This window comes from Lepisma saccharinum, chromosome 1 (assembly GCF_977018435.1).
Source record: "Lepisma saccharinum chromosome 1, izLepSacc3.1, whole genome shotgun sequence".
Lineage (NCBI taxonomy): Eukaryota > Metazoa > Arthropoda > Insecta > Zygentoma > Lepismatidae > Lepisma > Lepisma saccharinum.
The window spans coordinates 187,191,600-187,213,395 of NC_139229.1; the positions used below are offsets into that span (position 1 = coordinate 187,191,600).

At 38.4% G+C, this 21,796-nt stretch overlaps 2 protein-coding genes across 8 annotated transcripts in view; both read right to left on the reverse strand.

Annotated features, from left to right (window-relative positions):
- The window catches only part of Cyfip (Cytoplasmic FMR1-interacting protein Sra-1), a 78,041-nt gene extending 76,002 nt beyond the window's left edge, over positions 1 to 2,039 (reverse strand). For 3 of the 4 annotated variants that reach the window (XM_083144643.1, XM_083144649.1, XM_083144629.1), the window contains exon 1: positions 1,903 to 2,039. The gene's annotated coding sequence lies outside the window, so the exon portion shown is untranslated. Of the gene's footprint in view, positions 1 to 1,773 lie in introns of all 4 variants that reach the window. The other variant, XM_083144637.1, reaches the window with a different exon arrangement.
- An 11,950-nt stretch (positions 2,040 to 13,989) lies between these two features.
- LOC146005417 (gamma-butyrobetaine dioxygenase-like) overlaps positions 13,990 to 21,796 on the reverse strand; it is a 54,767-nt gene continuing 46,960 nt past the window's right edge. For all 4 annotated transcript variants that reach the window (XM_083144661.1, XM_083144666.1, XM_083144671.1 and 1 more), the window contains exon 10: positions 13,990 to 18,918. In XM_083144661.1, coding sequence (XP_083000787.1) covers positions 18,831 to 18,918 — 88 coding nt within the window. In that variant the 3' untranslated portion in view covers positions 13,990 to 18,830. The remainder of the gene's footprint in view (positions 18,919 to 21,796) is intronic.

A 21,796-nucleotide genomic window follows, 5' to 3' on the forward strand; every position in this document is an offset into this window, starting at 1 on the left:
TTCCAAAACCATGTACGAACGTTGGAATGAGATGTTCGGGCATGTTTGACACAAATTTGAAACAACAAAATTTTAGTCGCCAGCCCCAAACGTTTGGTCGCCAATGGCGACCTGGCGACCGGAAATTTCGCGCCCTGATGTATTGAACACAATCTTCGAATATTTTGATAGTAAATGAATTGCTGTTAGCAAGGACAAAATTACAAGAGTATATGGAGTGAAAAACCAGTGTCAAGGAAACATGCAGTAAGTAATCGATAAAACGTCGCAGTATGTGTTAATAGATGTAAATCGAAATCGAATCATGTAAAACTTGCATAAGTAGCATGATAAAATCGCAATAAGACAAAAGGAACTTGGGCTGAAAATATTGTTTTAACAGTTAAAATATAAAACCCCAGAAGACATCTTTATTTACAAACGATTTTCATTCTAAATACCACTCTTCTTTATCTTCAAAGATAAACTACAAGATGATATAGTTATAGCTGGCTTTGGCAATAATCCACCTACCCTCAAAAATTCTGTAATGTTATAATGTGTTTAGTGAACTCTACACTTTCTTTTGAATACATGGCTAAGGGGCGAATGATCAACAAAATGTCATGTAGGCTACTTGTGGGTCTTTTGATTAAAATACGCCATTCTGAAATTGTGATCGTATTCAATTCCACGGTTTAAAGGTTTGGTAAAATTTAAGTATCCCCGAAATGCATTTCTTCAAATTTACAGGAGAAATTACTTACCGAATCCAGTCTCTTTAGAATTGTGGAAGTTCGGGGAAGTGTTTTCTCGAATCGTTCAGTCAATTTTGCTGGAAAATCATATATTTTGCGATATAAATGTGTGACCGATGCACGAAAGCTCTTGCATCCATTTACCTCCAGGTGGATGTAGCCTGTGTGTGATGATGTAATCCCAGTCAATCCCGGTCAGTGTTTCCAAACACGTGTTTTTCTTTAACTAAAGAAGGTACGTTTCCGCAAATGGTTTGTGGGGCTACGCATATTTTTTTCGAAACCAATTCTTAACTATTGTAACCTATACGTGACCCTACCTAACCTAACCTTACCGGAAATGGTTCGTGGGTCTATGCGTTAATGGTTTGTGGGGCTACCTAGGTATTTTTTGGAGGAGTGGGGTGGAAACACTGCATGCCGACTACGGTAGTGAAACTGTGACCGCCATTTAGCGTGTTACTGAAGGGGAAAAGAAGCGAACAAAACTTACTTCATACGTCGAAAATATAGATTATTTCCGTGAAAAAACGAAATGGCACCTTCAAGAATCCTTAGGAATGCAGAATACGTAAGTACCAATGTGAAAAAGAAGAAAATAAAGGAATTTCAGGCGTTTCGGGGATACTTAACTTTTAATAAAGGTTTAACAAGATGTTCACAAAACTACAAAATCGCAGTAAAATACATTTTAATACACAGGAAATAGTGTCAGGTTTGAAATGAACACCTGTAGAGGGGCAGATTTCATATATTTGGTCCGTACGTATGTAACATTTGTACTAAATGCTTTATATAAAAGTAGAAACTTGTATACTACAAAATTCCCGGAGTAAAAAAGAAACAGACAACTTTAACAGGCACAAAATTTGTCACTGGGTTTTAATTCATTTTTTTAAATTACAGTAAGCCTACATCTATAAAATTTGCAATTTCTTGCAATTTATATCCAAATTTCCTTAGTTTGCATTTGTTTCTGCTTTTATCGATGCTTCAGCAACTCTATTGACACTAGTACAGAGTGTAAACTACTTACACATGATAATCGGAAGGCATTTCTTCAAAACTAATCAAACAGTTTCTTGCTCTTCCGTTTCTCTGGTGTGGCTTTCATTACCGAACAAACACACATTTCCCTCCCAATAATAAATCTAGTATTACCTACTTTTGCTAGAAAACACCGCTAAGGCATTCCACTCCCTACTTTTCTATCTACAAATGTCCATTCAACGCAGTGTTGCCACAAAGTCACATAATTTCCCTTTCAAGGGACGCTCTTGGAAGGCAAAGCGGGCAAAGCTCTCTTCCCCTTTCAATGAATTTCCCACTTGCCTTTTTACTTTAAAAGTGAAATTTCCCTTCAAGTGGCAACACCAGTGTTGCCCAAATACAGGTTATTTTTCCCATTCTTATTCCCCAGTGTTAAATATGTGCAAAATTTGAAACTCGACAAGTATTTTTTTCCACAGACCAGCTACGGTATTTATATATTATTATAATCAACGGGGGATCAACTATTCATTAGCTGTCATCTTCTGAAGTGAAACATGGGGCTCGCCAGATATTTTTAGTAGGAATGGCCAGTAAAGAACTCGGACTTGGGACATGCTGGTAAAAATACCGCCCCCCTAAAATGACCCCCATCACCATACTGTTTCTGAATAAATTTTAAAACGAATGTTAAAATAAAAATGATAATTACGAATATATTTTTCTTACGTATTTCCCCATCCCTACAACGAAGTTATGTAATATCATATGGTAATCAATGGCGTGCCCAGGATTTTCGAAAGGGAAGGGTTATGTTCACTTTTTCAGGTAGTCAGCCCTCATTTTGCCATCTTTTCCTACCGTTGATGTTCTTTTTTTGGGGGGATTACTGAGCCAAAGGAGAGGGTTATAACCCCCACTAACCCCCCTTGGGCACGCCACTGATGGTAATATCCACTTTATAATTCCCGCCCCTTTCGCTGTGGTCTGACTTTCAGGCGGGACACCAAGGTTCGATTCCCGGCAGTGGCGGCGATTGGATTTCAAAACCTGGGATCAAGGTGCCAAAACTGAAGGGGGGACAAAGAAAGTTTATTTCCCTTTGTAGATAAGGTTTAACATAGTGCGGGAGCAAAAGTGGCGAAAAGTGAGGCCAACTGCCCCCCCCCACCACTGATTCCCGGGGTGGGTGGTGCTGATCACATCACCTCCAAAATCGCCGAGATCGAGAATGTGTGGGGTCCTATCCCCTAAATGTGCCTTCAAGGCATGGGGAACTTTAAATTTCCAACCGAAAAGAAAAATCCTGCATACGCTAGTGGAGGCTGATGGGCCTCCAGCCCCATTCAAATAAGTGGTGATAAAAATGAGAAGATTGAAATGGAATCTTTCATTCTAAAAATGTGAAAATCAGTTTATGAAGAAAGAAATAGGGGTTAGAATTTGATATTTTCACAGTATGGGAATGTCGACATTCTAATCTGGAACGTATAGGGCAGCTAGCAACCCACCATCGTGAGGAAATTGGGGAGCTTCGAATGAGCAAGCGTAATCCGGTCCCGGAAACCTACTATAACGGCTGGGGATACGTCGGGCTGACCTCTCGGCAGACAGGCACGCATCCAGAGGGGGGCTTAGGGGGCTCGAGCCCAGTGGCGTGGTGTGGATTTTTAAAAGTGTTACCGGTTATCAGTAGGACATTTAAGGGAGACTTGGGCGCCTCCCCACCTCATGCCCCCCCCCCCCCAATGTCTTCCAAGTAGTTCATATAATATTAATCTGGTACGTATGCAATTCAATACTAGATTTTGGTAAAGTTATTAATCAGAAAAAAAAATGTTGACATAAGGACTAAAGTGAAATCGCAAACATTGGTTGTTGACACAATAATACGTAATTTGATACTTACAGAAACATCGAAGGCTACTTATAGAGCAGATCAATCAGACTTTGAAAATAGTTATATGATGCTGGGATCCCGGGTTCGAAACCTAGCTTGGGCATGGGCGTTTGTGATGTCTATTCATCAATTTAATCATATCATCACTCATCCCCATCTTCGCAAATTAGCCAAAAGTGGCACAAGCGAAGCAAAATCAATCAAATCAAATCAAAAAACTTCTATGATGTTGTCATAAAGAGAAGTTTTTCATTTGAATTTGAATTTTTGGGTGCGTCATGGTCATGGTCCATGTTATCCACATCTGAATTCGACACGTTTTTTTTCACCCGAAAATAGAGTACATGGCCAACAAAAGAGTTTAGAAAACTGCACACATCCACATAACCACGGATAGTCGTTATACCACGAAACATTGAAATGTCGGTCATATCCAGCAGACGACTTGGTTTTTAAATCGTTCAAAATAAGCTTTGGCCTCCCTTTCGCCACAATTTCGATGTTTTCTGCAAAATAACGAACCGAAAGATTGCTTCAAAATATCTTCTATCGCACGATTACACACACTGTCCAGATAGGATGAACCCGCCACCTCGGAACTCCGAGCAAGCTTCATTAATTAATTGACAATGCCCGAAAACAACATAAAGACGAAAGACACCAGTCACAAAACTCCCACTGCACAGTCCCTCCCACAAACCGTTGTTTACTTTTGTAACACGTGAAGCACCCTCCTTGCCCCCTCCCCTCTCAGCATCGGCCCTTCCCCAATATTTCCTTCGGAACCTGCAAGAAGTCCAGTTCTACTAATGTTGCCATCTTAGTTCTTTTGAAACCAGATTTGCCCAAATCGCGAAACATTTTCGTTTCAAATAAGACGTATGTAGAGTAGATGTAGTCTTCATCTGTTTCCTAACTACTCCCACTCCCATGTTTCGCTAAATCCACTGAAATCTCATTTCTGACACCACTACTATTTCGTATATTTTACGTCCTTTGCTACCTTTAAGGCTTTCGCTTTATAGGATAATCGTGACGATGACAATGCGTGGTGAATTATTGAAATAAAATTATTATTTCTTTGTGTATGTAATTATTATTTTTTATAATTATGTAAGTAAAATAATAACAACGAACATTGAAATAACCATTTCTTGCTGAGGATTCGAACCTGCGACACCTGACACTTCAGAGCGTGCTAAGATGATAATCGGGAAATTATGCTTGTAAGTATTGTTTTCACCCAAAAACAGTTCTACCACCTCAAAAACATTGCTTCAATCCGAAATTATTGCATTTCTGCGACAACGTATGTCAATGTCAATCTGTATTATCAACAATTATCACAAATTCCTGTAACCGAAATAATATTATATGTGTGAAATATAGAATTTTAGGTTGACAATTTTAGAAGGACAGCGGACCCCTTGACCATACCCATCCCTCTCCTCTCCTTCTCGCCCATGATGTCGAAGAAGGACAAAGAGGACTTTCATAATCGCTGATATTTAGTGTAAATACAAAATATCACTTGGCAGTTTGCTTTTGCCCCAGTGTGATTTGATTTTTTAAAATTTTGATTTGGCGCTTTAAGTCCACTTCATGAACAGTAATGCTAATCGGGACAGTTTAAAGTTGGATCCGAACCACTTTTGCCTCCACCGGGTATCGAACCCGGAATCCCTTGATTATAAGGCGGCGACGCTACTAACACTGCGTGATCGTTCCCCTTCAGAGTAAGATAGATCCGATTAGGCGACTTAGCTCCTTTCTGTCAATTGAATATGGCAACACTGGTATGTTTCCTGTAAGGATCACCGGCAACTGCGCCTGCTAAACAGCCCGCCTCCTCCTCCCGCCATAACAGTCTTTACCGCTACGCCAAGTCTTCCTTTGGTGGGCTCAGGGCCCTTCCCTCATGTTGCCTGTGGAGCGTACCGGATCAGTCCTCCTCTTCGCTTTTGCCGGTGTCAGAAAAAATGTCAGTCTGCAATGTTTACTTTACGACAATATTACCAGTTTATGTACGTAATAATATTTTAAGACAGGTTCTTCAATTCTTTATATTTTAGTGTTACCTGCGGTAACAGCGGCTACATGCACGCCACGCCTCTGCTCGAGCCCCACCCCGGAAAGTTTTAGGTTTACACTAGATAAAATGAGGTTTTTGGTTTCTTGTGGTGTGAAATAAAATAATGTAACAATAATTTAAGGAGAGAAATAATTATCGAGGCAAGACGGAGAATGTTCCGTAACCCTGTTATTGATAATAGCACGTATCCAAGATGGGGCACAGGGGGCTCGAGCCTTTCTCCAGGAAATGTTTCATTTTAAGTTAGATAAAATTAGTTTTTTGGCTTCTTGAATGTGAAAATAATTTAAGTAGAGAAATAATTATCGAGGCAAGACGGAGAATGTTTTATACCCCTGTTATTGTTAATAGCACGTATCCAAGGTGGGGATGAGGTGGCTCGAGCCCCCCCCTCAGGAAATTTTTCAATATACACTAGATAAAATTAGATTTTTGGCGTCTTGAATAATGTGATTTATAAATCTGAGAGAAATAATTATCGAGACAAGACGGAGACTGTTCTATAACCCTATCATTGTTAATAGCACGTATCCAAGGTGGTAATCAGGAGGCTCGAGCTCCCTTCAGGAAAATTTTCTGTTTACACTAGATAAAATTAGGATTTTGGCTTCTTGAATAATGTGATGATAATTTGGGAGAAATAATTATCGAGACAAGACGGATAATGTTCTATAACCCTGTTATTATTAATAGCACGTATCCAAGGTGGGGTTGAGGTGGCTCGAGCGCCCCCAGGATTTTTTTTATTTTTTTACTAGATAAAATTAGGTTTTTGGCTTTTTGAATAATGTGACGATGATACAAGGAGATAGACGATTATCGAGGCAAGACGGAGAATGTTCTATAACCCTGTTGTTGATAATATTGCACGTAAACTTTTCTTGCGCTTTCGGTGTTGTCGCAGCGCACTTGAGCACTATGTAGAGACTTGTCAGCATTTGGAAGCTGCACAACAAAGGTAGCGCCACACGTAGGGCGATTTGTTGTAATTTCTAATCTCTGGAAGGCGGGAGAGGGTACGTTCTTGAATGAGAGAAGAAGTCAACTACTGGCAATATTAACGAATTGTTTTATCTGCGGAACGTTCTATAATACGTATAATGAGGATATAAATACGCGGATTCAATTTTTCGGTTGATCTTGCAAAGAATCGGTTAATGAGATTTCAGAGGCAAGTGTGACAATTCATACAGTCGATTAGTGATCAGTCAGCGTCCTCTGGTTGCATTATAAGATATAGTGATTCGAAAAATGAAGACATTGACGACAGCAGAACTTCCGGGGCCTCAGTGTAGTGCTAGTTCGGGTCGAGGGCCGAAGAGATCAAGGCCTCTCTCTCTCTCTCTAAAGTGAATATTTCAGCAGTATCGGATATTGGAGTGGTTTATTAAAACAAAAATAAGCTGCATAGATCAACTGAAAATCAAAGTTTTGAGTGATGATTTAGTTTTGCCAGAACTAAATTTCGTATATGCAGTACGAGAATTTCATTGTATAAAACAATACTTTTGTTTAAGCCTACTGGGTTCGAAACACATTCAAACACTTAACTACCATAAAGAGACAGCCGAAAATTTTATGAATGTCGAGAAGAGAAAGCAAGAAGATGTTGCATATGTAGACATTTTAGGCGGAAATTGCAGACTCTACCAGGACCCGAATCAGGGCTCTACCAACTGACCCAACTAGCCATCCTCGACTTCAACCGATTTTTCGTTAAAATGTCTACATAGTACATGTCCTGTGTATATCAAATCGTAAGGTGTTGCCTGTATATACGACGCACGCTTTTAGAAGCGATATCGGGCGGGGCCACACAGAGGGTGTGCGTGGCGATCAGCCAATGGCAGGAGTGCAACGTTGTACAGTTAGGAGACTGTGGCGCGGAAGTTAAAAGCCGTGTTCTGTATTTTTCTTGCGCGCAAGAAGTTTTCATAAAATTCGCCACATTAAGGTTCATCATAGGATGGGGAAATACATTTTGAACCTGACTGTCCAAGTCCCATGAATTTCCGTCGCCCACAGCCGGAGTTATCGTTCCTTGAAGAAACAATGGAAACATCACCTATCATTTCCTTCCGCCTGTTTTTCTCGTTGCCACCGTGTTGACGCAGCTGAGTTGTTGTGTCTAGGAAAACTGTGGGTGTTAAATTCGCCTCGATATAAACAATGACCCTTCGTTGTTCTGGGCGTTCTCGAACATTGAGGGCCAGTTTGAGTTCAGCGTTTTCGTAGCAAGGCCGGTGAAAAATTATTCGCTTATCGTTCACTCGTGCGCCACAAAGAACAGTTTGTGAAAAGATTAAATACAGCCCTTTCGTGCAATACTGGTGTTCCGTGTGTTCTTTTTATTTTAAATAATGTCACTTTCCAAACCTACCATCAGTAGTACAGGCACCAAGGGTGCAAAATCTAATCATTAACCTAACTTCCAGGAGAGTAACTTGGAAATGAGTGAAACCAGTGACACGGAGACCGAGGAAGACGACGAGAGTGGTGATGAATAAATACCTTCAACCTTCTTTCAGGTATGGGTTTCTCGTATATGCTACAGTGATATGATATTATAATCCTATGTAGAAATATTCACTATATTATTTCACTGTACTTATATATACTGTGCATGCATTATCAAAATAATGTACACATCGCGAATTTTCTGTCCTTCCCTTGCGCTAGCAGTTAGTTTGGCAACAGCGCAGTAGCACTGGCTGGGTATTGGCCGAACTCATGTTCCTTCTAAAAGCGTGCGCCGTATAGTGAACACGCACAGAAAATATAGGAGACAGACGAAAACTGAGGAGCATTCCCGCCGGTTGAGGACATTTTTTTTCTGTGGTCAGCAAGAGCTACTACTTCGAGGCTACAATGACAGTGGCCTAATACGGGAGATTTCACACCGTGTCGCCTGAGGATTTCACAATTCGAAATTAGGTTTGTGCGGCCTTTTGTGTCGCTACTGTGTGAAACGTTGCTGTTGATTGGTCCATTCCAATCGACATGTATCGCCTGTCCCTTCGGTCTGAAACCTTCCTAAAGCCCGCATCACACGGAACTGGATTTCCAGTAGGTATGCCCTAGTTGGCGCTGGACTGGCTACCAATTTGCTAGTTTTCGCCTCACACGATACTTATCAGCGTACTTGTCGATAGACTTTTGTTCCCATACGAGGGAAGTTGTAATGGCGGCCGCGTGAGATGTAAACAATGCATCACTTCACATTTTTAAAAGCCGATAACTATTCAACCGAGAGGAATAACGTTTCAACGTTATTAGGTACAAAACAATGGCGCTGCTTAAATACATACTTTACAACGTTTACTGTACACGTATCGAAAAATATTTTAGTTGTTTCAAAAGTAAACACCGTGCACTCAGCATAGATGATGTAACTCAACGCGCCTTTCATGCTGTATACGTTATACATTCCTGGAGTAACACTCGGAAACCACAGACAAAAACGCTCCTTTGCACACTCACAGGTTATCTTCACATGGCGAAACTTTGCTCCGATTGGCTGTTACACAGAATCCAGTCGAGGAAAGCAAGTAGCAATTAGAACATGTCCTATTCCTCCAAACCAAACCAGTCAAGCATTCAGCCAGGCGGACATGATTGTTACCTAGAAAGTTAGTTCAGCGCCAACTAGGGCATTCCTACTAGAAATCCAGTTCCGTGTGATAGGGGCTTAAGTCTTGAAAATTCAAGTCACAAGGATGGACAATTAGGGCATTGTTAAAGTTAGGTGTTAGGCAGACAGCACCTTAAAGGGTCATATCCAAAACTGCAGGAAGAACGCATCTTACTTCAATTCAATCTCCAATGCGGAATGATAAAAACTTCTGGTGAGTTGATTTTAAAAAATGTGTCCGAGATAAAGAGTGGCGTGCCCGGGATTTTCGGAAGGGAGAGGGGTTAGGCATATTATTTTTCGTGGTCAGTCCTGATTTTGCCATTTTTTCCCCTGTCTTTGACGTTCTTCTTTTTTTAAAGAAAAGGAATACTTGATCAAATGGGGTTATGACCTCACCAACCCTCCCTTGGGCACGTCACTGGAGATAAATGAATATGCATTTGATCATACTGGGAGACGAAACATTAGATGTGTTGCGAACGGAAGGGTTTTCACTGTGCATTAATTGTTTCATGATCCAGCTGTATTCGAAAAGACTTCCTTTGTTTCGTGCCGATATATGACAAGACAGCGGAAGCTGTGACAGGCATTTTTGAACATTTGTGAGTGCTAAGGCCTGAATCTGAACAATTTGGTGGGTTTCGGCTTTTATAAGAGCTGAAAACATGGGAGGGCAAGACACGTTAGTGGTGTTCAGGCTCGAATTGGAGATACATATTCGAGAGCTGTCTGCGCCCAGTTGGCAGCCCACAATTTGAATCTCACGTTGTCGAGTGGATTGTCCATCCCATGCATGTGTAACAGCTTCGTAAAAACACTCAAAGACACCATAGATGTTTTTATGCCTGATGAGAAGAAATGGACAAACACACATTCTGAGATGGTTCTGGCACACAATGTTAACGCATGGAAACAGAGGAGTTGAGTGGTAAAAATGTTCAGATTTCACGTTCTGATTAAAATGACAGCCTTACTGTGGCGATGATTTAAGGGATAGTTGCTCCCCATTTTTTTGCCTCAACATTATGGCCTCTTAATATTAAGCCTTGTCTGCCAAGAGAAAGTAAACTTTCCTTGCACTGCCCTCCACCCCCCCACCCCCGTTTTTTAACCCAATTGCCACCACTGGTCTTAAACATACAATTGTGAGATTCTTACTATACCCCTTAAAAAAATGGTGTTGACACCCCCCCCTGAAAGGAATTCCTGGATACATGCCTGGTTGCAGATCTCCACGCTTAGAGGTGACGAAGGAAAGCATGGGAGGGAGACCGGCAGTCGGTAGGTAAGCCAAGGCCCTTCAGGGCTGTTGCACAAAGGATTATATTACATATATTCCCATTGACAAAAAAACAGCATATCCCTAGATTTATCTATCATATTTATCATTTTCACCCTTCAAATTAGCCAAACATGGAAGACGATTGATATAATGTACAAATGTTAATCTTATACTTACGATTCCGACAGTATCTTCTTTAAAAAATCATGTCGGTACCAGTGATTGAACTGGAAATTCCTATTTGGGAGGGATATGCCTTACAAAAAATTTAACTGAGTAGCACCCCCCTGCATTCCCCTCACTTTCAGCACTGGGATCAATGCCTTGCTAAGCCATTTGCATAATGGATGGTCAGCATATGGAGTACAGCCACATCTGTTTTCTGACTGTAGGGATAGGCATCGCCTACTATCATTTTCAAGGAGATCCCCAATGGTTCTGTGATGCCAGGTCCAGGGCCGGATTAAGTTGGGTGATATTGATGCTGCAGCATTAGGCCCAGATGAAAACAGACGAGAGTTTTCTTTTACCATATTAAGCTGAAAAAAAAATCTTAGAATGAAATTTGGAGCCCCAATTTTAGATGCCTAGACTCAGCGTTACATATTATACGGTTACTATTATTCTTTGCGCTGTGACGTAACTATAACGTTGTCGTGTTTTTTGTTCACCGAAGATTTCAAGCATAAGGCCCAATTTCGTCTTAATCCGGCCCTGGCCAGTCTCACCGAAATGTTGATGACAGTATGTACATACACTGAGTGCTCACTGAATTGCGACCACCTACCTAAAACTTTGTTGGTGCACCTTTGGCTCGGCAGACGGCCTGGACACAATGTGTCATGGATTCCACAAGCTGCTGATATGTCTCTACAGGGATCTGACACCAAAAACTCCTGATGGCATCCCATAACGGGCCAGCTGACGTTGGTGCAGGATGCATGGTTCGAAGAGCTTGTTCCACATCCCACAGATATTCTATGGGATTAAGATCAAGGGAGTTAGGGGGCCAATTCATATGTTGCATCTCTGTGGAATGTTCCTCCAGCCAAGCAAGTACAGTAGGGTGTTTCATTTTGTAAATCAAAAAATAAAATGTAAAATTTTTGCACTTTGCTTACGCCCCAAGTCTCAGTGATGTAAAAGATATATATGCCAAATTTCAAGAAGATTGGAGAAGATTGGATAATATATGCTCACTTATGCACATAAATGTATCTTTTTAATGTTCATTATGCATTGTACAAGTAATTAACCATAGTAATGCAGTATGAAGTAGCACACATATGTTTACAGGTATAACGTATAAGTAAAAAAATTACTAATTCCAATTAAATAAAACAGCCGCATTCTGCAAAACAGAATATTCTCAATTTCTACCGACTTTTACTATGAAGAAGAAAACACTCAATGAAGTATTTCATAATCCCTTTAGTGTCAATATTATCCAGCTTTTCCTTATGTACTTGACACAGTGCACCAGAGGTAAGACACTTTCTGGTCATCGCACTTCGTAAATAGTTCTTGAGGTATATGCAGACCTCGGAGTGTACTGCCATAACACTGTTACCCAGGTTCATTTGTTAAAAATCATTTTCTGGCGTCCACCATCCACACATTTTTTATTTACGATAAGACAATGTTTTCATTATTGTGCAAAATTATGTAAGGCAATGAAAGAATCCTTTTTTAAAAAAGAATAGCATGTAGCAGATATTGAAATGAATAGATTATGTTGTCTTGAAGTTTGTCTTTGGTTTTTGATGAAAAAGTATTATTCATACATAAACTCTTGTTTCTGTATAGTTTTCTGCACTTCATTGGCATGCATTTTCTTCTTGTCTTCTGTTGCTTTTTCCACTCCTCCTAGCATGGGCCGTGCCATGCTGACTCCACCATGTCTTTTTCCTGAGCAGCCTTCTTCAACTAGCAATATTTGAGCCAATCATCCTCTTCTCATTCCATTCTTGTCTCAGCTTCTACAGTTTTGCTTCCCTTTCATGGTCTACCTTCATTGACCTTTCTAAATCCTCTCCCATTCTTTCAATTCTTTCTCCCTTTCCTCCTTGTCTACAATAGCACACTGGTTCTCACAATGTTGATTGCAATGATCATGAGCTGCTCTTGCCATCTGCAAGAGCTCCTATGTGATATTAAGAAGGTATGCTTTGACCTCATATACATCAGTATTCCTCTATTGCCAGGCAACAGCCCAATAGCAGGTCTGACATCAATTATACTGGGCTGCGAGAGGTTCTCCTGAAGTTTGAAACTTGCAGCCTGAGCTGGCAACCACCTGAAAAGATGGCATTTTGTTCAGGTTTTCACTGCGATAGCAGGAAATGTTCTTGCGAGTGGCGGTGATGGACCATATGAACAACTGGGGGGCACTTTGCTTTCTGCCTCCAAATTTGGAGGTGGTTGGGCCTTTCTCGAGTGACAGCCGGATAGGTATAAAGTTGAGAGGGAGAGAGAGCATCCAACGCCCACAAACATACTACTTATAGAGAGAGGAAGGAGGGAGGGTGAGAGAGAGAGAGGGAGAGAGATATGAAGAGGCAGGTGAAGTGATGTGGGTGCATTTGATATTTTGAAGGAGATGAGATGGTGTTCAATGAATAAGTCTAATGAAATTACTTGTATGACAGACTTATTTGGGTGTGCATGTGCGAATAGGCAGAAGCCGTTACTGACCAAAGATAACTTATGAAGTCATGACTGCAAAACCTGTCGTGCATGCAATATTTTTGTATGTTATTGTGTACAAATAGGGTAATCATATGTTTCTTTGAATTCTATGATGAGGTACACCAAGACACAAGTATTAAACTAATAAAAATGTAAAATTTAAGAGCTGTAAGTTTGTCTATTGTGAAATTTAGTGCTAGTGAAAATGAAGGTGCCATGGTTGATATTCCGGTGCATGCTGGACTAGTTGAAATCCACTGGCTATGCCTTCAAGGAATACCTACACCTGTATCTTGCAATTCTTACACTTGCTTGAACATGGAAAGACGACCATGAATGCCCATGATTGACATAACCAACAAGACAACATTACATTCAATGAATTTTAAGGTGGCAAAATTTACGATGATACAGATGCAGATATGTTTGCGTTTTATATGCACAATACATTATGCTCAAAAGGAAGAAATAAATCTCACTTCTGGTCCTCACTGACCAGTCAGGCATGCACAGAGATATTTTCTATCTACACTGAATTGCATGCAAACTGTCAGAAACTGCGCTGCTCTCAACTCTACTTACAAATACACACATATTTAGATTCTGAATGAAACTGCGAAGATAAAACTAATTAAACAATTATGGGATGAATTTAAACAAAGAGTATCAACAACGGTAAATAAATATATTGTCATGCACATACAATCAAGTTACATTGTGCAATAAAATAAAATAAACAAAGATGTAATATGAAGGAACACTGGGCAATCTGATATGTTTGTGCACAGCCAAAATACACAGTGCAGTCAGTTTGATATTTTTAACAATTTGATGGGCATTTGATAACTATTTTACTAATCACACAATTATTACCAGTACATTGATAGAATAAACATCTAAGAAGCAATATACCAAAAATTATTCTGAACAATAGTATAAAAGCATACAAACATACTTCTCATTAACCTTACTTTGTTTAAAGACATTTCTCTTTTCGATTATCAAATTATAATATCAAATATATACGAAGTACTATGAAAGAACTGTTAATCTACAAATTATAAATGTGATGTGCATACATTTTCAATATCCATACAAATTATATTGAACTAGAGTAATAAAAACAGTACAACCTTTTACAAAAACTTTTCACAACACACTCTCACAATCTTTAAATCTGTCAAAATATTTAGAATGCATGGAAAATAAAAATTTATTCAATTATCTTTGTTTCCCAATAAGAGACAGGATTAGCAAAATTAATCTTTTCGAACTGCAAAATTGTTAACAATATCACCTTGAGATCAAGGTGTCCTGGGTTAAATTTTTAGTGTTTTTGATACTACCTTAAACTGAGAGTCCAGTTCTTATTAGCCTCAAATAGACTATTTTGTAAATTTCCGAGAACAAAATATTGAAGAATTACTCATGGCCATCAAGAGTAAAAGTAAAAAAAAAGTAAAGTGCTCCCCTGTGCAATGCACCATGCCATGAAGGCATATAGGGGGTTTTGATCACGGCCAAAGGTGGGGGTGATGTGATCAGCACCACGTCGCTGGCTGCCTTTACTCCCCGAGTTTCCTCCAGGTACCCAAGTAAAATAACAAATACATTTAAATTTCCATGCCAATCAGGAAATGGCAGCATGAAGATTTCTAAATAGCCAATGAACTTTTATAACAAATATTGGGGTCCCATTGGCTCTGGACAGAGAGAGTTGATCCTGGCATTAATCATATTTGACAATAATATTTTAGGCAATTCAACTTAAACACATTGATGTTCGAGAAAGGTGTTCCCTGAAGCCAGGAAATTATTGAAGTGTCAAATGGTAAATTTGAAGAATATTAAATTACATATTGCACTTAGCATGCAGAAAGATGTGGTAATTTGTCACTGCCTAACAATTTTTTCTCTTTATTTGCCAGACTTAATTCGACCAAGTGATAGTTAATAGAAGACAAAATGGACAACCCATTTTCTCTATTACTACTCCCCTCAGAATCGATTACAAATATAAAGAAATAACCTGATATGATAGCAAGCACATAAAAATTATATTTTGATTAGAGTTAGATCATGGTTATATCAGAATAAGATTTCAAGTTGTGGCAACATTACCTTACAATTCCCAATGATGAGCATGATTTGACTATATCCAGGATTCAGCTTTGCATTATAATGCTTCAATAATGAAGACGTATCTAGTTTAGGAGTTGAAGCAAAGATTTTATCTACTTGCTTTCACATCAGGTCCACCTTTTTTTTTTTTTTTAATTTATTGCAAGTGAAATAATTTCATATGAACAATATTTAATACATAAAAGACTTTCCATATTTTTGCAATGGCACAGCAGCAAAACTTCCAGTGTATTGACTTTTGAAGAATGATTAGTCTATACTTTTGTAAGAATAACTATATGAATTTTAAAAACTGTATTTACTCATGTATAATGCACACTTTTTTCCAAAATGCCCTCAAAAACTGTGGTGCATACTATGCACAGAATAATTCGGACAACCAACATTAAAACCATGCATGTTTTCACTATGTCACTATGTATAACACTTATATATCAACAGGTGCAAATAAAAATTAGGTTGGATTTCTTTAGTAATGGTATTTTTTTAAAAAAAATAACAGTATAAAAATGAAATGGCTATTGTCCATGATTTTAAACTTTGTAACAGAACATATTTCGACATCGAGAACTGTTCTCGCAGAATTCGAGCATGCACCTCCTGTCACATGAGATGTGTATCAGCTGTACTCGTCGGGTGAGAAATAATAGAAAATAACTTTCTGAACAATGCAAATTCATAATTTTGATCTCGCTTTCTTCTACTACAGAATAAACAAGGTGGTTACAGAAGTGAAAGCTGTGGGATGCTATGTATACACAAGACTATATTCTCCTCTTGGTCCACATAGCAACAGGCAACTCGTTGAATAGGTATGATGTCATTCACTCTTGACTGGCATAGCAACAGCTTTACGACCACAACTAAGGCCATTTCTTGAACCTAAATTGTACTGTACATTATATACGAGATATAACTGTTTGTTGATTTTCCCCATCAAAAACCAGGGTGCGCATTATACCCACGTAAATACGGTAGTTACCGAGGTAAAGTTCTGGTGTACAGGTACTGAACCATTACTTTAAATGTCTGTGTATGTGTAAAGTCAACACTGTAGTAATTAATTTGAACAATAAAAAAATATGATAAGGGAGCGGGAGCATTGCTTTTTGTATGCATTTTTTATAATTAGGAAAACCAGTTTTCTATAAATGTCAACTCTCAATGACAAGATAAATGGAATTGATTTAGATAACAATGAGGGGCATATATCATTTAGAACATTCCTAACCAAGACAAAGGAAGAAATGTCTCAAATAGATTCAACAGTATATACAGATTTAAAATAAAATTCTGCATTATTTCCAATGTAAAGTTGTAAGTGCTATTGAATCTATTTGATGCACTCACAGCAATGCATATATTTTGATAAAAGCTTTACTTCAACCTCGTATGCCAAGCGAAAATGGAATACCAAAATGATGAAAAGTTTAAAAAAAAAAATAAAAAAAAATAAAGAGAGTTAGGGGCACCTTCAAAACAAAAACTATGCAAAATGCTTTCCTCTCATGGCACTTCCACATCTTCAGCTGTAAGGACAAAAAATGGTATACAGGAAGGCAGTGTAACAAGATCAGAAAAACTAATATAGACACAGAGTACCTTTATCAATGTGGGTGGGCAAAGGAAAGATGTAAGTGTCAAAGTTATAACTGTATGGAAAAGGGCAGTAAACACTAACCTCTAAACATTAGTGTCAGACTTAAGGAAAATCGACATTTTATCTTTTCCAATAAAGGGACTGTTACCTAGAGTTTACATTAATGCTACTAAAGTAATCGTTAACTGTTTGTATTATGTCACATTACACAAAACATCCTACAAATACATGTAATCCTGCAAGTACGTCAACAGTTCCAGCTGTTACAACAATCATATTAACATATAAAAAATATAAAATGAAATTATTTTCTACAAAAACTTTGGTAAGTACACAATTGCATAAAATAATTATAACATACATTAACAATTTTAAAGAAATAAACTTTCTATATGTGACTAAAATAATATTTTTCTCATTATTAACTTGTGACCCTTTCATAGATATATACAAGCACCTACTTATCTTCTTACAAGTAAGACAGTATTCCATAAAATTTATGTTTTGCTTTCAAGCACATGTAAATACAAATTATTTGTATGATAATTAAGTACTTCATACAAGAAAAAATCACATCTAAAAATCTTGGATGCCTGTCTAGCCAACACAAGTTGGGCAAACAAATTTATGAGCTTGGTAGCAACTAGTTTGTAGAAGATGTGGTTAGCTCTATTGGAATTTTTGCTTTCTTTATTTCATTTGATAGATAAGAACCCATTTGCACTGTTGTATTCTTTATTAATATATAACATGACAGAATAGTATGTAGTATATGCATATATTATATAGAACTTTAAATCTGGCAAGTTATGGAAATGATTTTGATTGATTGAATTGCTGTTTTAAGTCCATTTTATGCACAGTAAGGCTAATCGGGACTGGACATACAGTTTAAAGTGGGATCCAAACCACTATGTGCCTCCACCGGGTATCAAACCCAGGACCCCTTGAACACAAGGTGGCGATGCTACCACTGTGCCATCAGGGAGGCCCCAAGTTATGGAAATGAATATAATATTTTTATTACAATTGCTTTACTATCATTGTCATGTTAGAATAAAACACGGTTATTATAGGTCTGACCACATTTTTAAGATTTATGTTAGACTTTAAAAATGTTTCTTGTTCCATACCTTTAGCTAAGAAATATATGCATATAATTTTGGCAAAATACGGAACTGCTTACAGTAGGACACACAATCTTATTGTATTTAACAGTTCAATTTTTCAAAGCATAAATATAATGTGCAACTAAAACAGAACAATTAGCATGGAATTAATTGATGCATAAGGTAACATACAAGAACAATTCTTACTAACCTACTTTCAAGTTCCTCACGAAAATATTCTGAGGCACTTCACAGAGTGTTACATATATATGATAACCAAATATACAATGCTTTACAAATTCAACTACTGATACAACATAAAAAGTATATCTTTAACTCTTGATAGACTCATGTAGAATAAATGGAATGATAACTTTATATTATTACAGAATTATTCAAAGGACAGAGTAACAATATTTAAAAAATTAAATGCAATATGAACCTTGTAATTGAAACAATGCTTTGCTATGTAATTCATTATCACTGTACATACTCATACTTGGAGTTTTAGCTGATACATAAGCTACTATAGACCACATAAATAAGATATACATATTAAAGCCTGAGTGACAAAATAAACTAAGAATACTTCATACATGTCACCCACGTAAGCAACATTCAACTCATTATCACATTGCAGGAACCACAGCTAGTGTTCAACTCAGAATATCCCTCTCTTTCCCAAGAAGTGAATCATATTTTGACATGGCTTCATCAATATCTACGTAGCAGCCTTCCAAGTGCCTGTAAGTAAAATGTACTTAAGATTAATTTCATTATTTTGCCTGCAAGAGCAGCAAATTTTTAGCTTTCTTTGAAAGCATTTTAACTTTTAACCTTGGGTTGGCTTGTCCACTGTCTAAATTTAGCACTGGTTTCTGTCGGATGAACTTTATGAACTCTCATCCCCTGGTGTCTACAAGACCACTAGTCAATGTTCCAGCAACTATATTGGCAGGACCATCAGTATGGTACAAGAAAGAATTGAGACATTTAAAAGATGCCAAAAAAGACACCAATATCAGGCCTTTTACAACACCTCCACACAATAAACCACTCAATCTCCTACACATCCATACTTCACCCAATTGGCTCCCTCATAAAAAGCACCATCAAAGAAACCCATGCCATCGTCCAACAGAAACCAGCGCTAAACTTGAGACAATGGACAAGCACACAGAACAATTAGCTACAAATATACACATGTACTGTAAATCTGTTTACAAATTACAATAATATGTTGTGCAGTACTGTACAAACCCTCATGATGAATGGTGCCAAAACATACCTTACTCAATACTTAACTCAGTAAACTGATTTAAATTACTCAAATGAAATTCTGATGCAGCATTCACTTTTGCTTTTGTTGTGACCACGCCATCCACTGCAGTGGCGTAGCGTGATTCTATGAAAGGTGTAAGGCTTCCTTAGATAAACCTGACCTGAATATTGGATAAAGAAAACCAAAAAACATTTTAACTAAATAGAATCTATTTGAATCTAAGCCATGTATGGGCATACTCAATTTCAAACACAAAATGCACACACTCTATGTTAACAATAATAGCATATGTATTACTTAATGAAAATTCTCATTTATACTGTAACCCGATTCGACGATCCTTTAGTCTGAACACCTCAATCACGTCGTCGTAGAATCGGGAGTTTCTGGCCAATGTCTTTGGCAGCTCCTTTTCAATGGATATCAGTCCCAAGTCAGATTTCCTTGCCTGAGTCTGTGTACTACGTTGAAATGTATGAATCCTCTTCAGTGCAAAAAACGACCTTTCCACCGACGAGCTTGAGGCAGGAACAGTGAGGAACAATTCTGTTAGTTTGTACACTTGTTCAACAGCTTCATTCAAATGGGTAGTACGCAAGTACTCATGAAGTTCAAACACACTCTTTACTCGATATTCGGCTTCAGAATAAATTACCTGTAGCTCAACTTTCAACTGGTAGCAATTGAAAAATCTTGCATACAGCTTAGTTTAGGACACAAACTCTTCTTCTGGAAAGGTCATGTCATATTTTTATTCTTATTGTGGAAAATGCGTAGAATACAATTTGCAAATGCAAATGCATTCGAGAATATTACTCATTATCATGGTTACGATATTTGCGCACATTTTGAAAAGCATATCAAGCAACTTAGCGAAAGGAAAAGGTAAAAAAAAATCTGTAAATCATAACGCTAAGTATTACGCGCATGCTTTAACATTACGGGTAACTGGGATGCACGCGTTAAACTTTGCGAGCACTGCCGGATCTAGGATTGCCAGACATTCCTCTTTCATCGTTAACTTCGCTGCTTCTAATGGAGGTAATATCCAACATTAAACCATCTCTTTTGTGAACTTAATAGTTAGTTTACACATTAAAAATGACACCCGTTTTGTTACACCTCCCGTCAAGCATTGTTGAAAAAACACGGGAGTCGAATTTCCTTGTTCTCTTCCGACCGTGGCAAGCATATGAGTCATACGCAGCGGCAACCATGCCAACGTAAGCTTCGCCTGCCTGGGGACAGATATTCTCGCCAGCACCCACTGGTAATGCGCATTACATCTGGCTCAGAATCGGGGTGCCCTGTCATTGGTTGAGAAGATACTACGTAAGCAAACACACCCGCCATGGGCGAGTCCAAATCATTCCTTCCATTCACCTACACGTAAGTCCTCTGAAGAAGCCTTACAGAGAAACAACTCGAATCAAAACAAGTCCTCAAATATTTCGTTAAAAGTTCTATTTGCAGTCTGATATTTCTGTGTGTGTTCAAGCGATAAATACGGGAATGAAATAAGTTTTCTTCAATAATTTCAACTTGTAAGGTGGACTTACAAGCCTTACGTGGGCACTACGCCGCTGATCCACTGCAAGTACAAAGCTACGAGGGTAAGTCACTAACTAGGTCACAAACATTTATTAAAAAATACTAAGCGAGATACTGACTTAAAACCCATTTTTACTATTCAACATAATCTCCACCAACGTTGATACAGTTATCCCATTGCTTTAGCAGTGTCCCGAATCCTGCTGCATGATGCCACCATGGGTACACTTTTCGGAAATTCAAACTATCATGCTGTAGGCTAAACCATGAGAACACCCTATTGCAATTCCTGTGCTTTCTACCGTTACTCACCTGTCAGCTAGAGATGACTCTACCCGTACCATCTCCACATACATTCCACAAGCATGGTCTGAGCTGCCTATGCATACCTCTGCTATCGAGTGACTACTAAATGAATATCATCAAGTTTGATTGTGCTGCCACCTAATGACACCTTTAGAAACTACTATTACTATCCCACATCAGTTTGTGACCTATTTACTTACTTTCCCTCGCATATATGTATCACAGCCATCCACAATGGGTTTACAGGCTAAGAAAACTTGGTGATACATTTTATATGTATTTTTCAACACATTCTGTATTGTAAGGTAACCAAACAGTTGGAAATGTCCAAGGTAAGTGCACACGTTTCTCAGCAAATGCACAGTCTTCAAAGTGAGGGAGGATGCAGGGGAATGGTATTCCACCACCAGTAAAATTTTCGCAAACCATCCTTGGACCCTCTCTCTTTATCACCATTTAAACAATAGGACCATCCCCCAGATA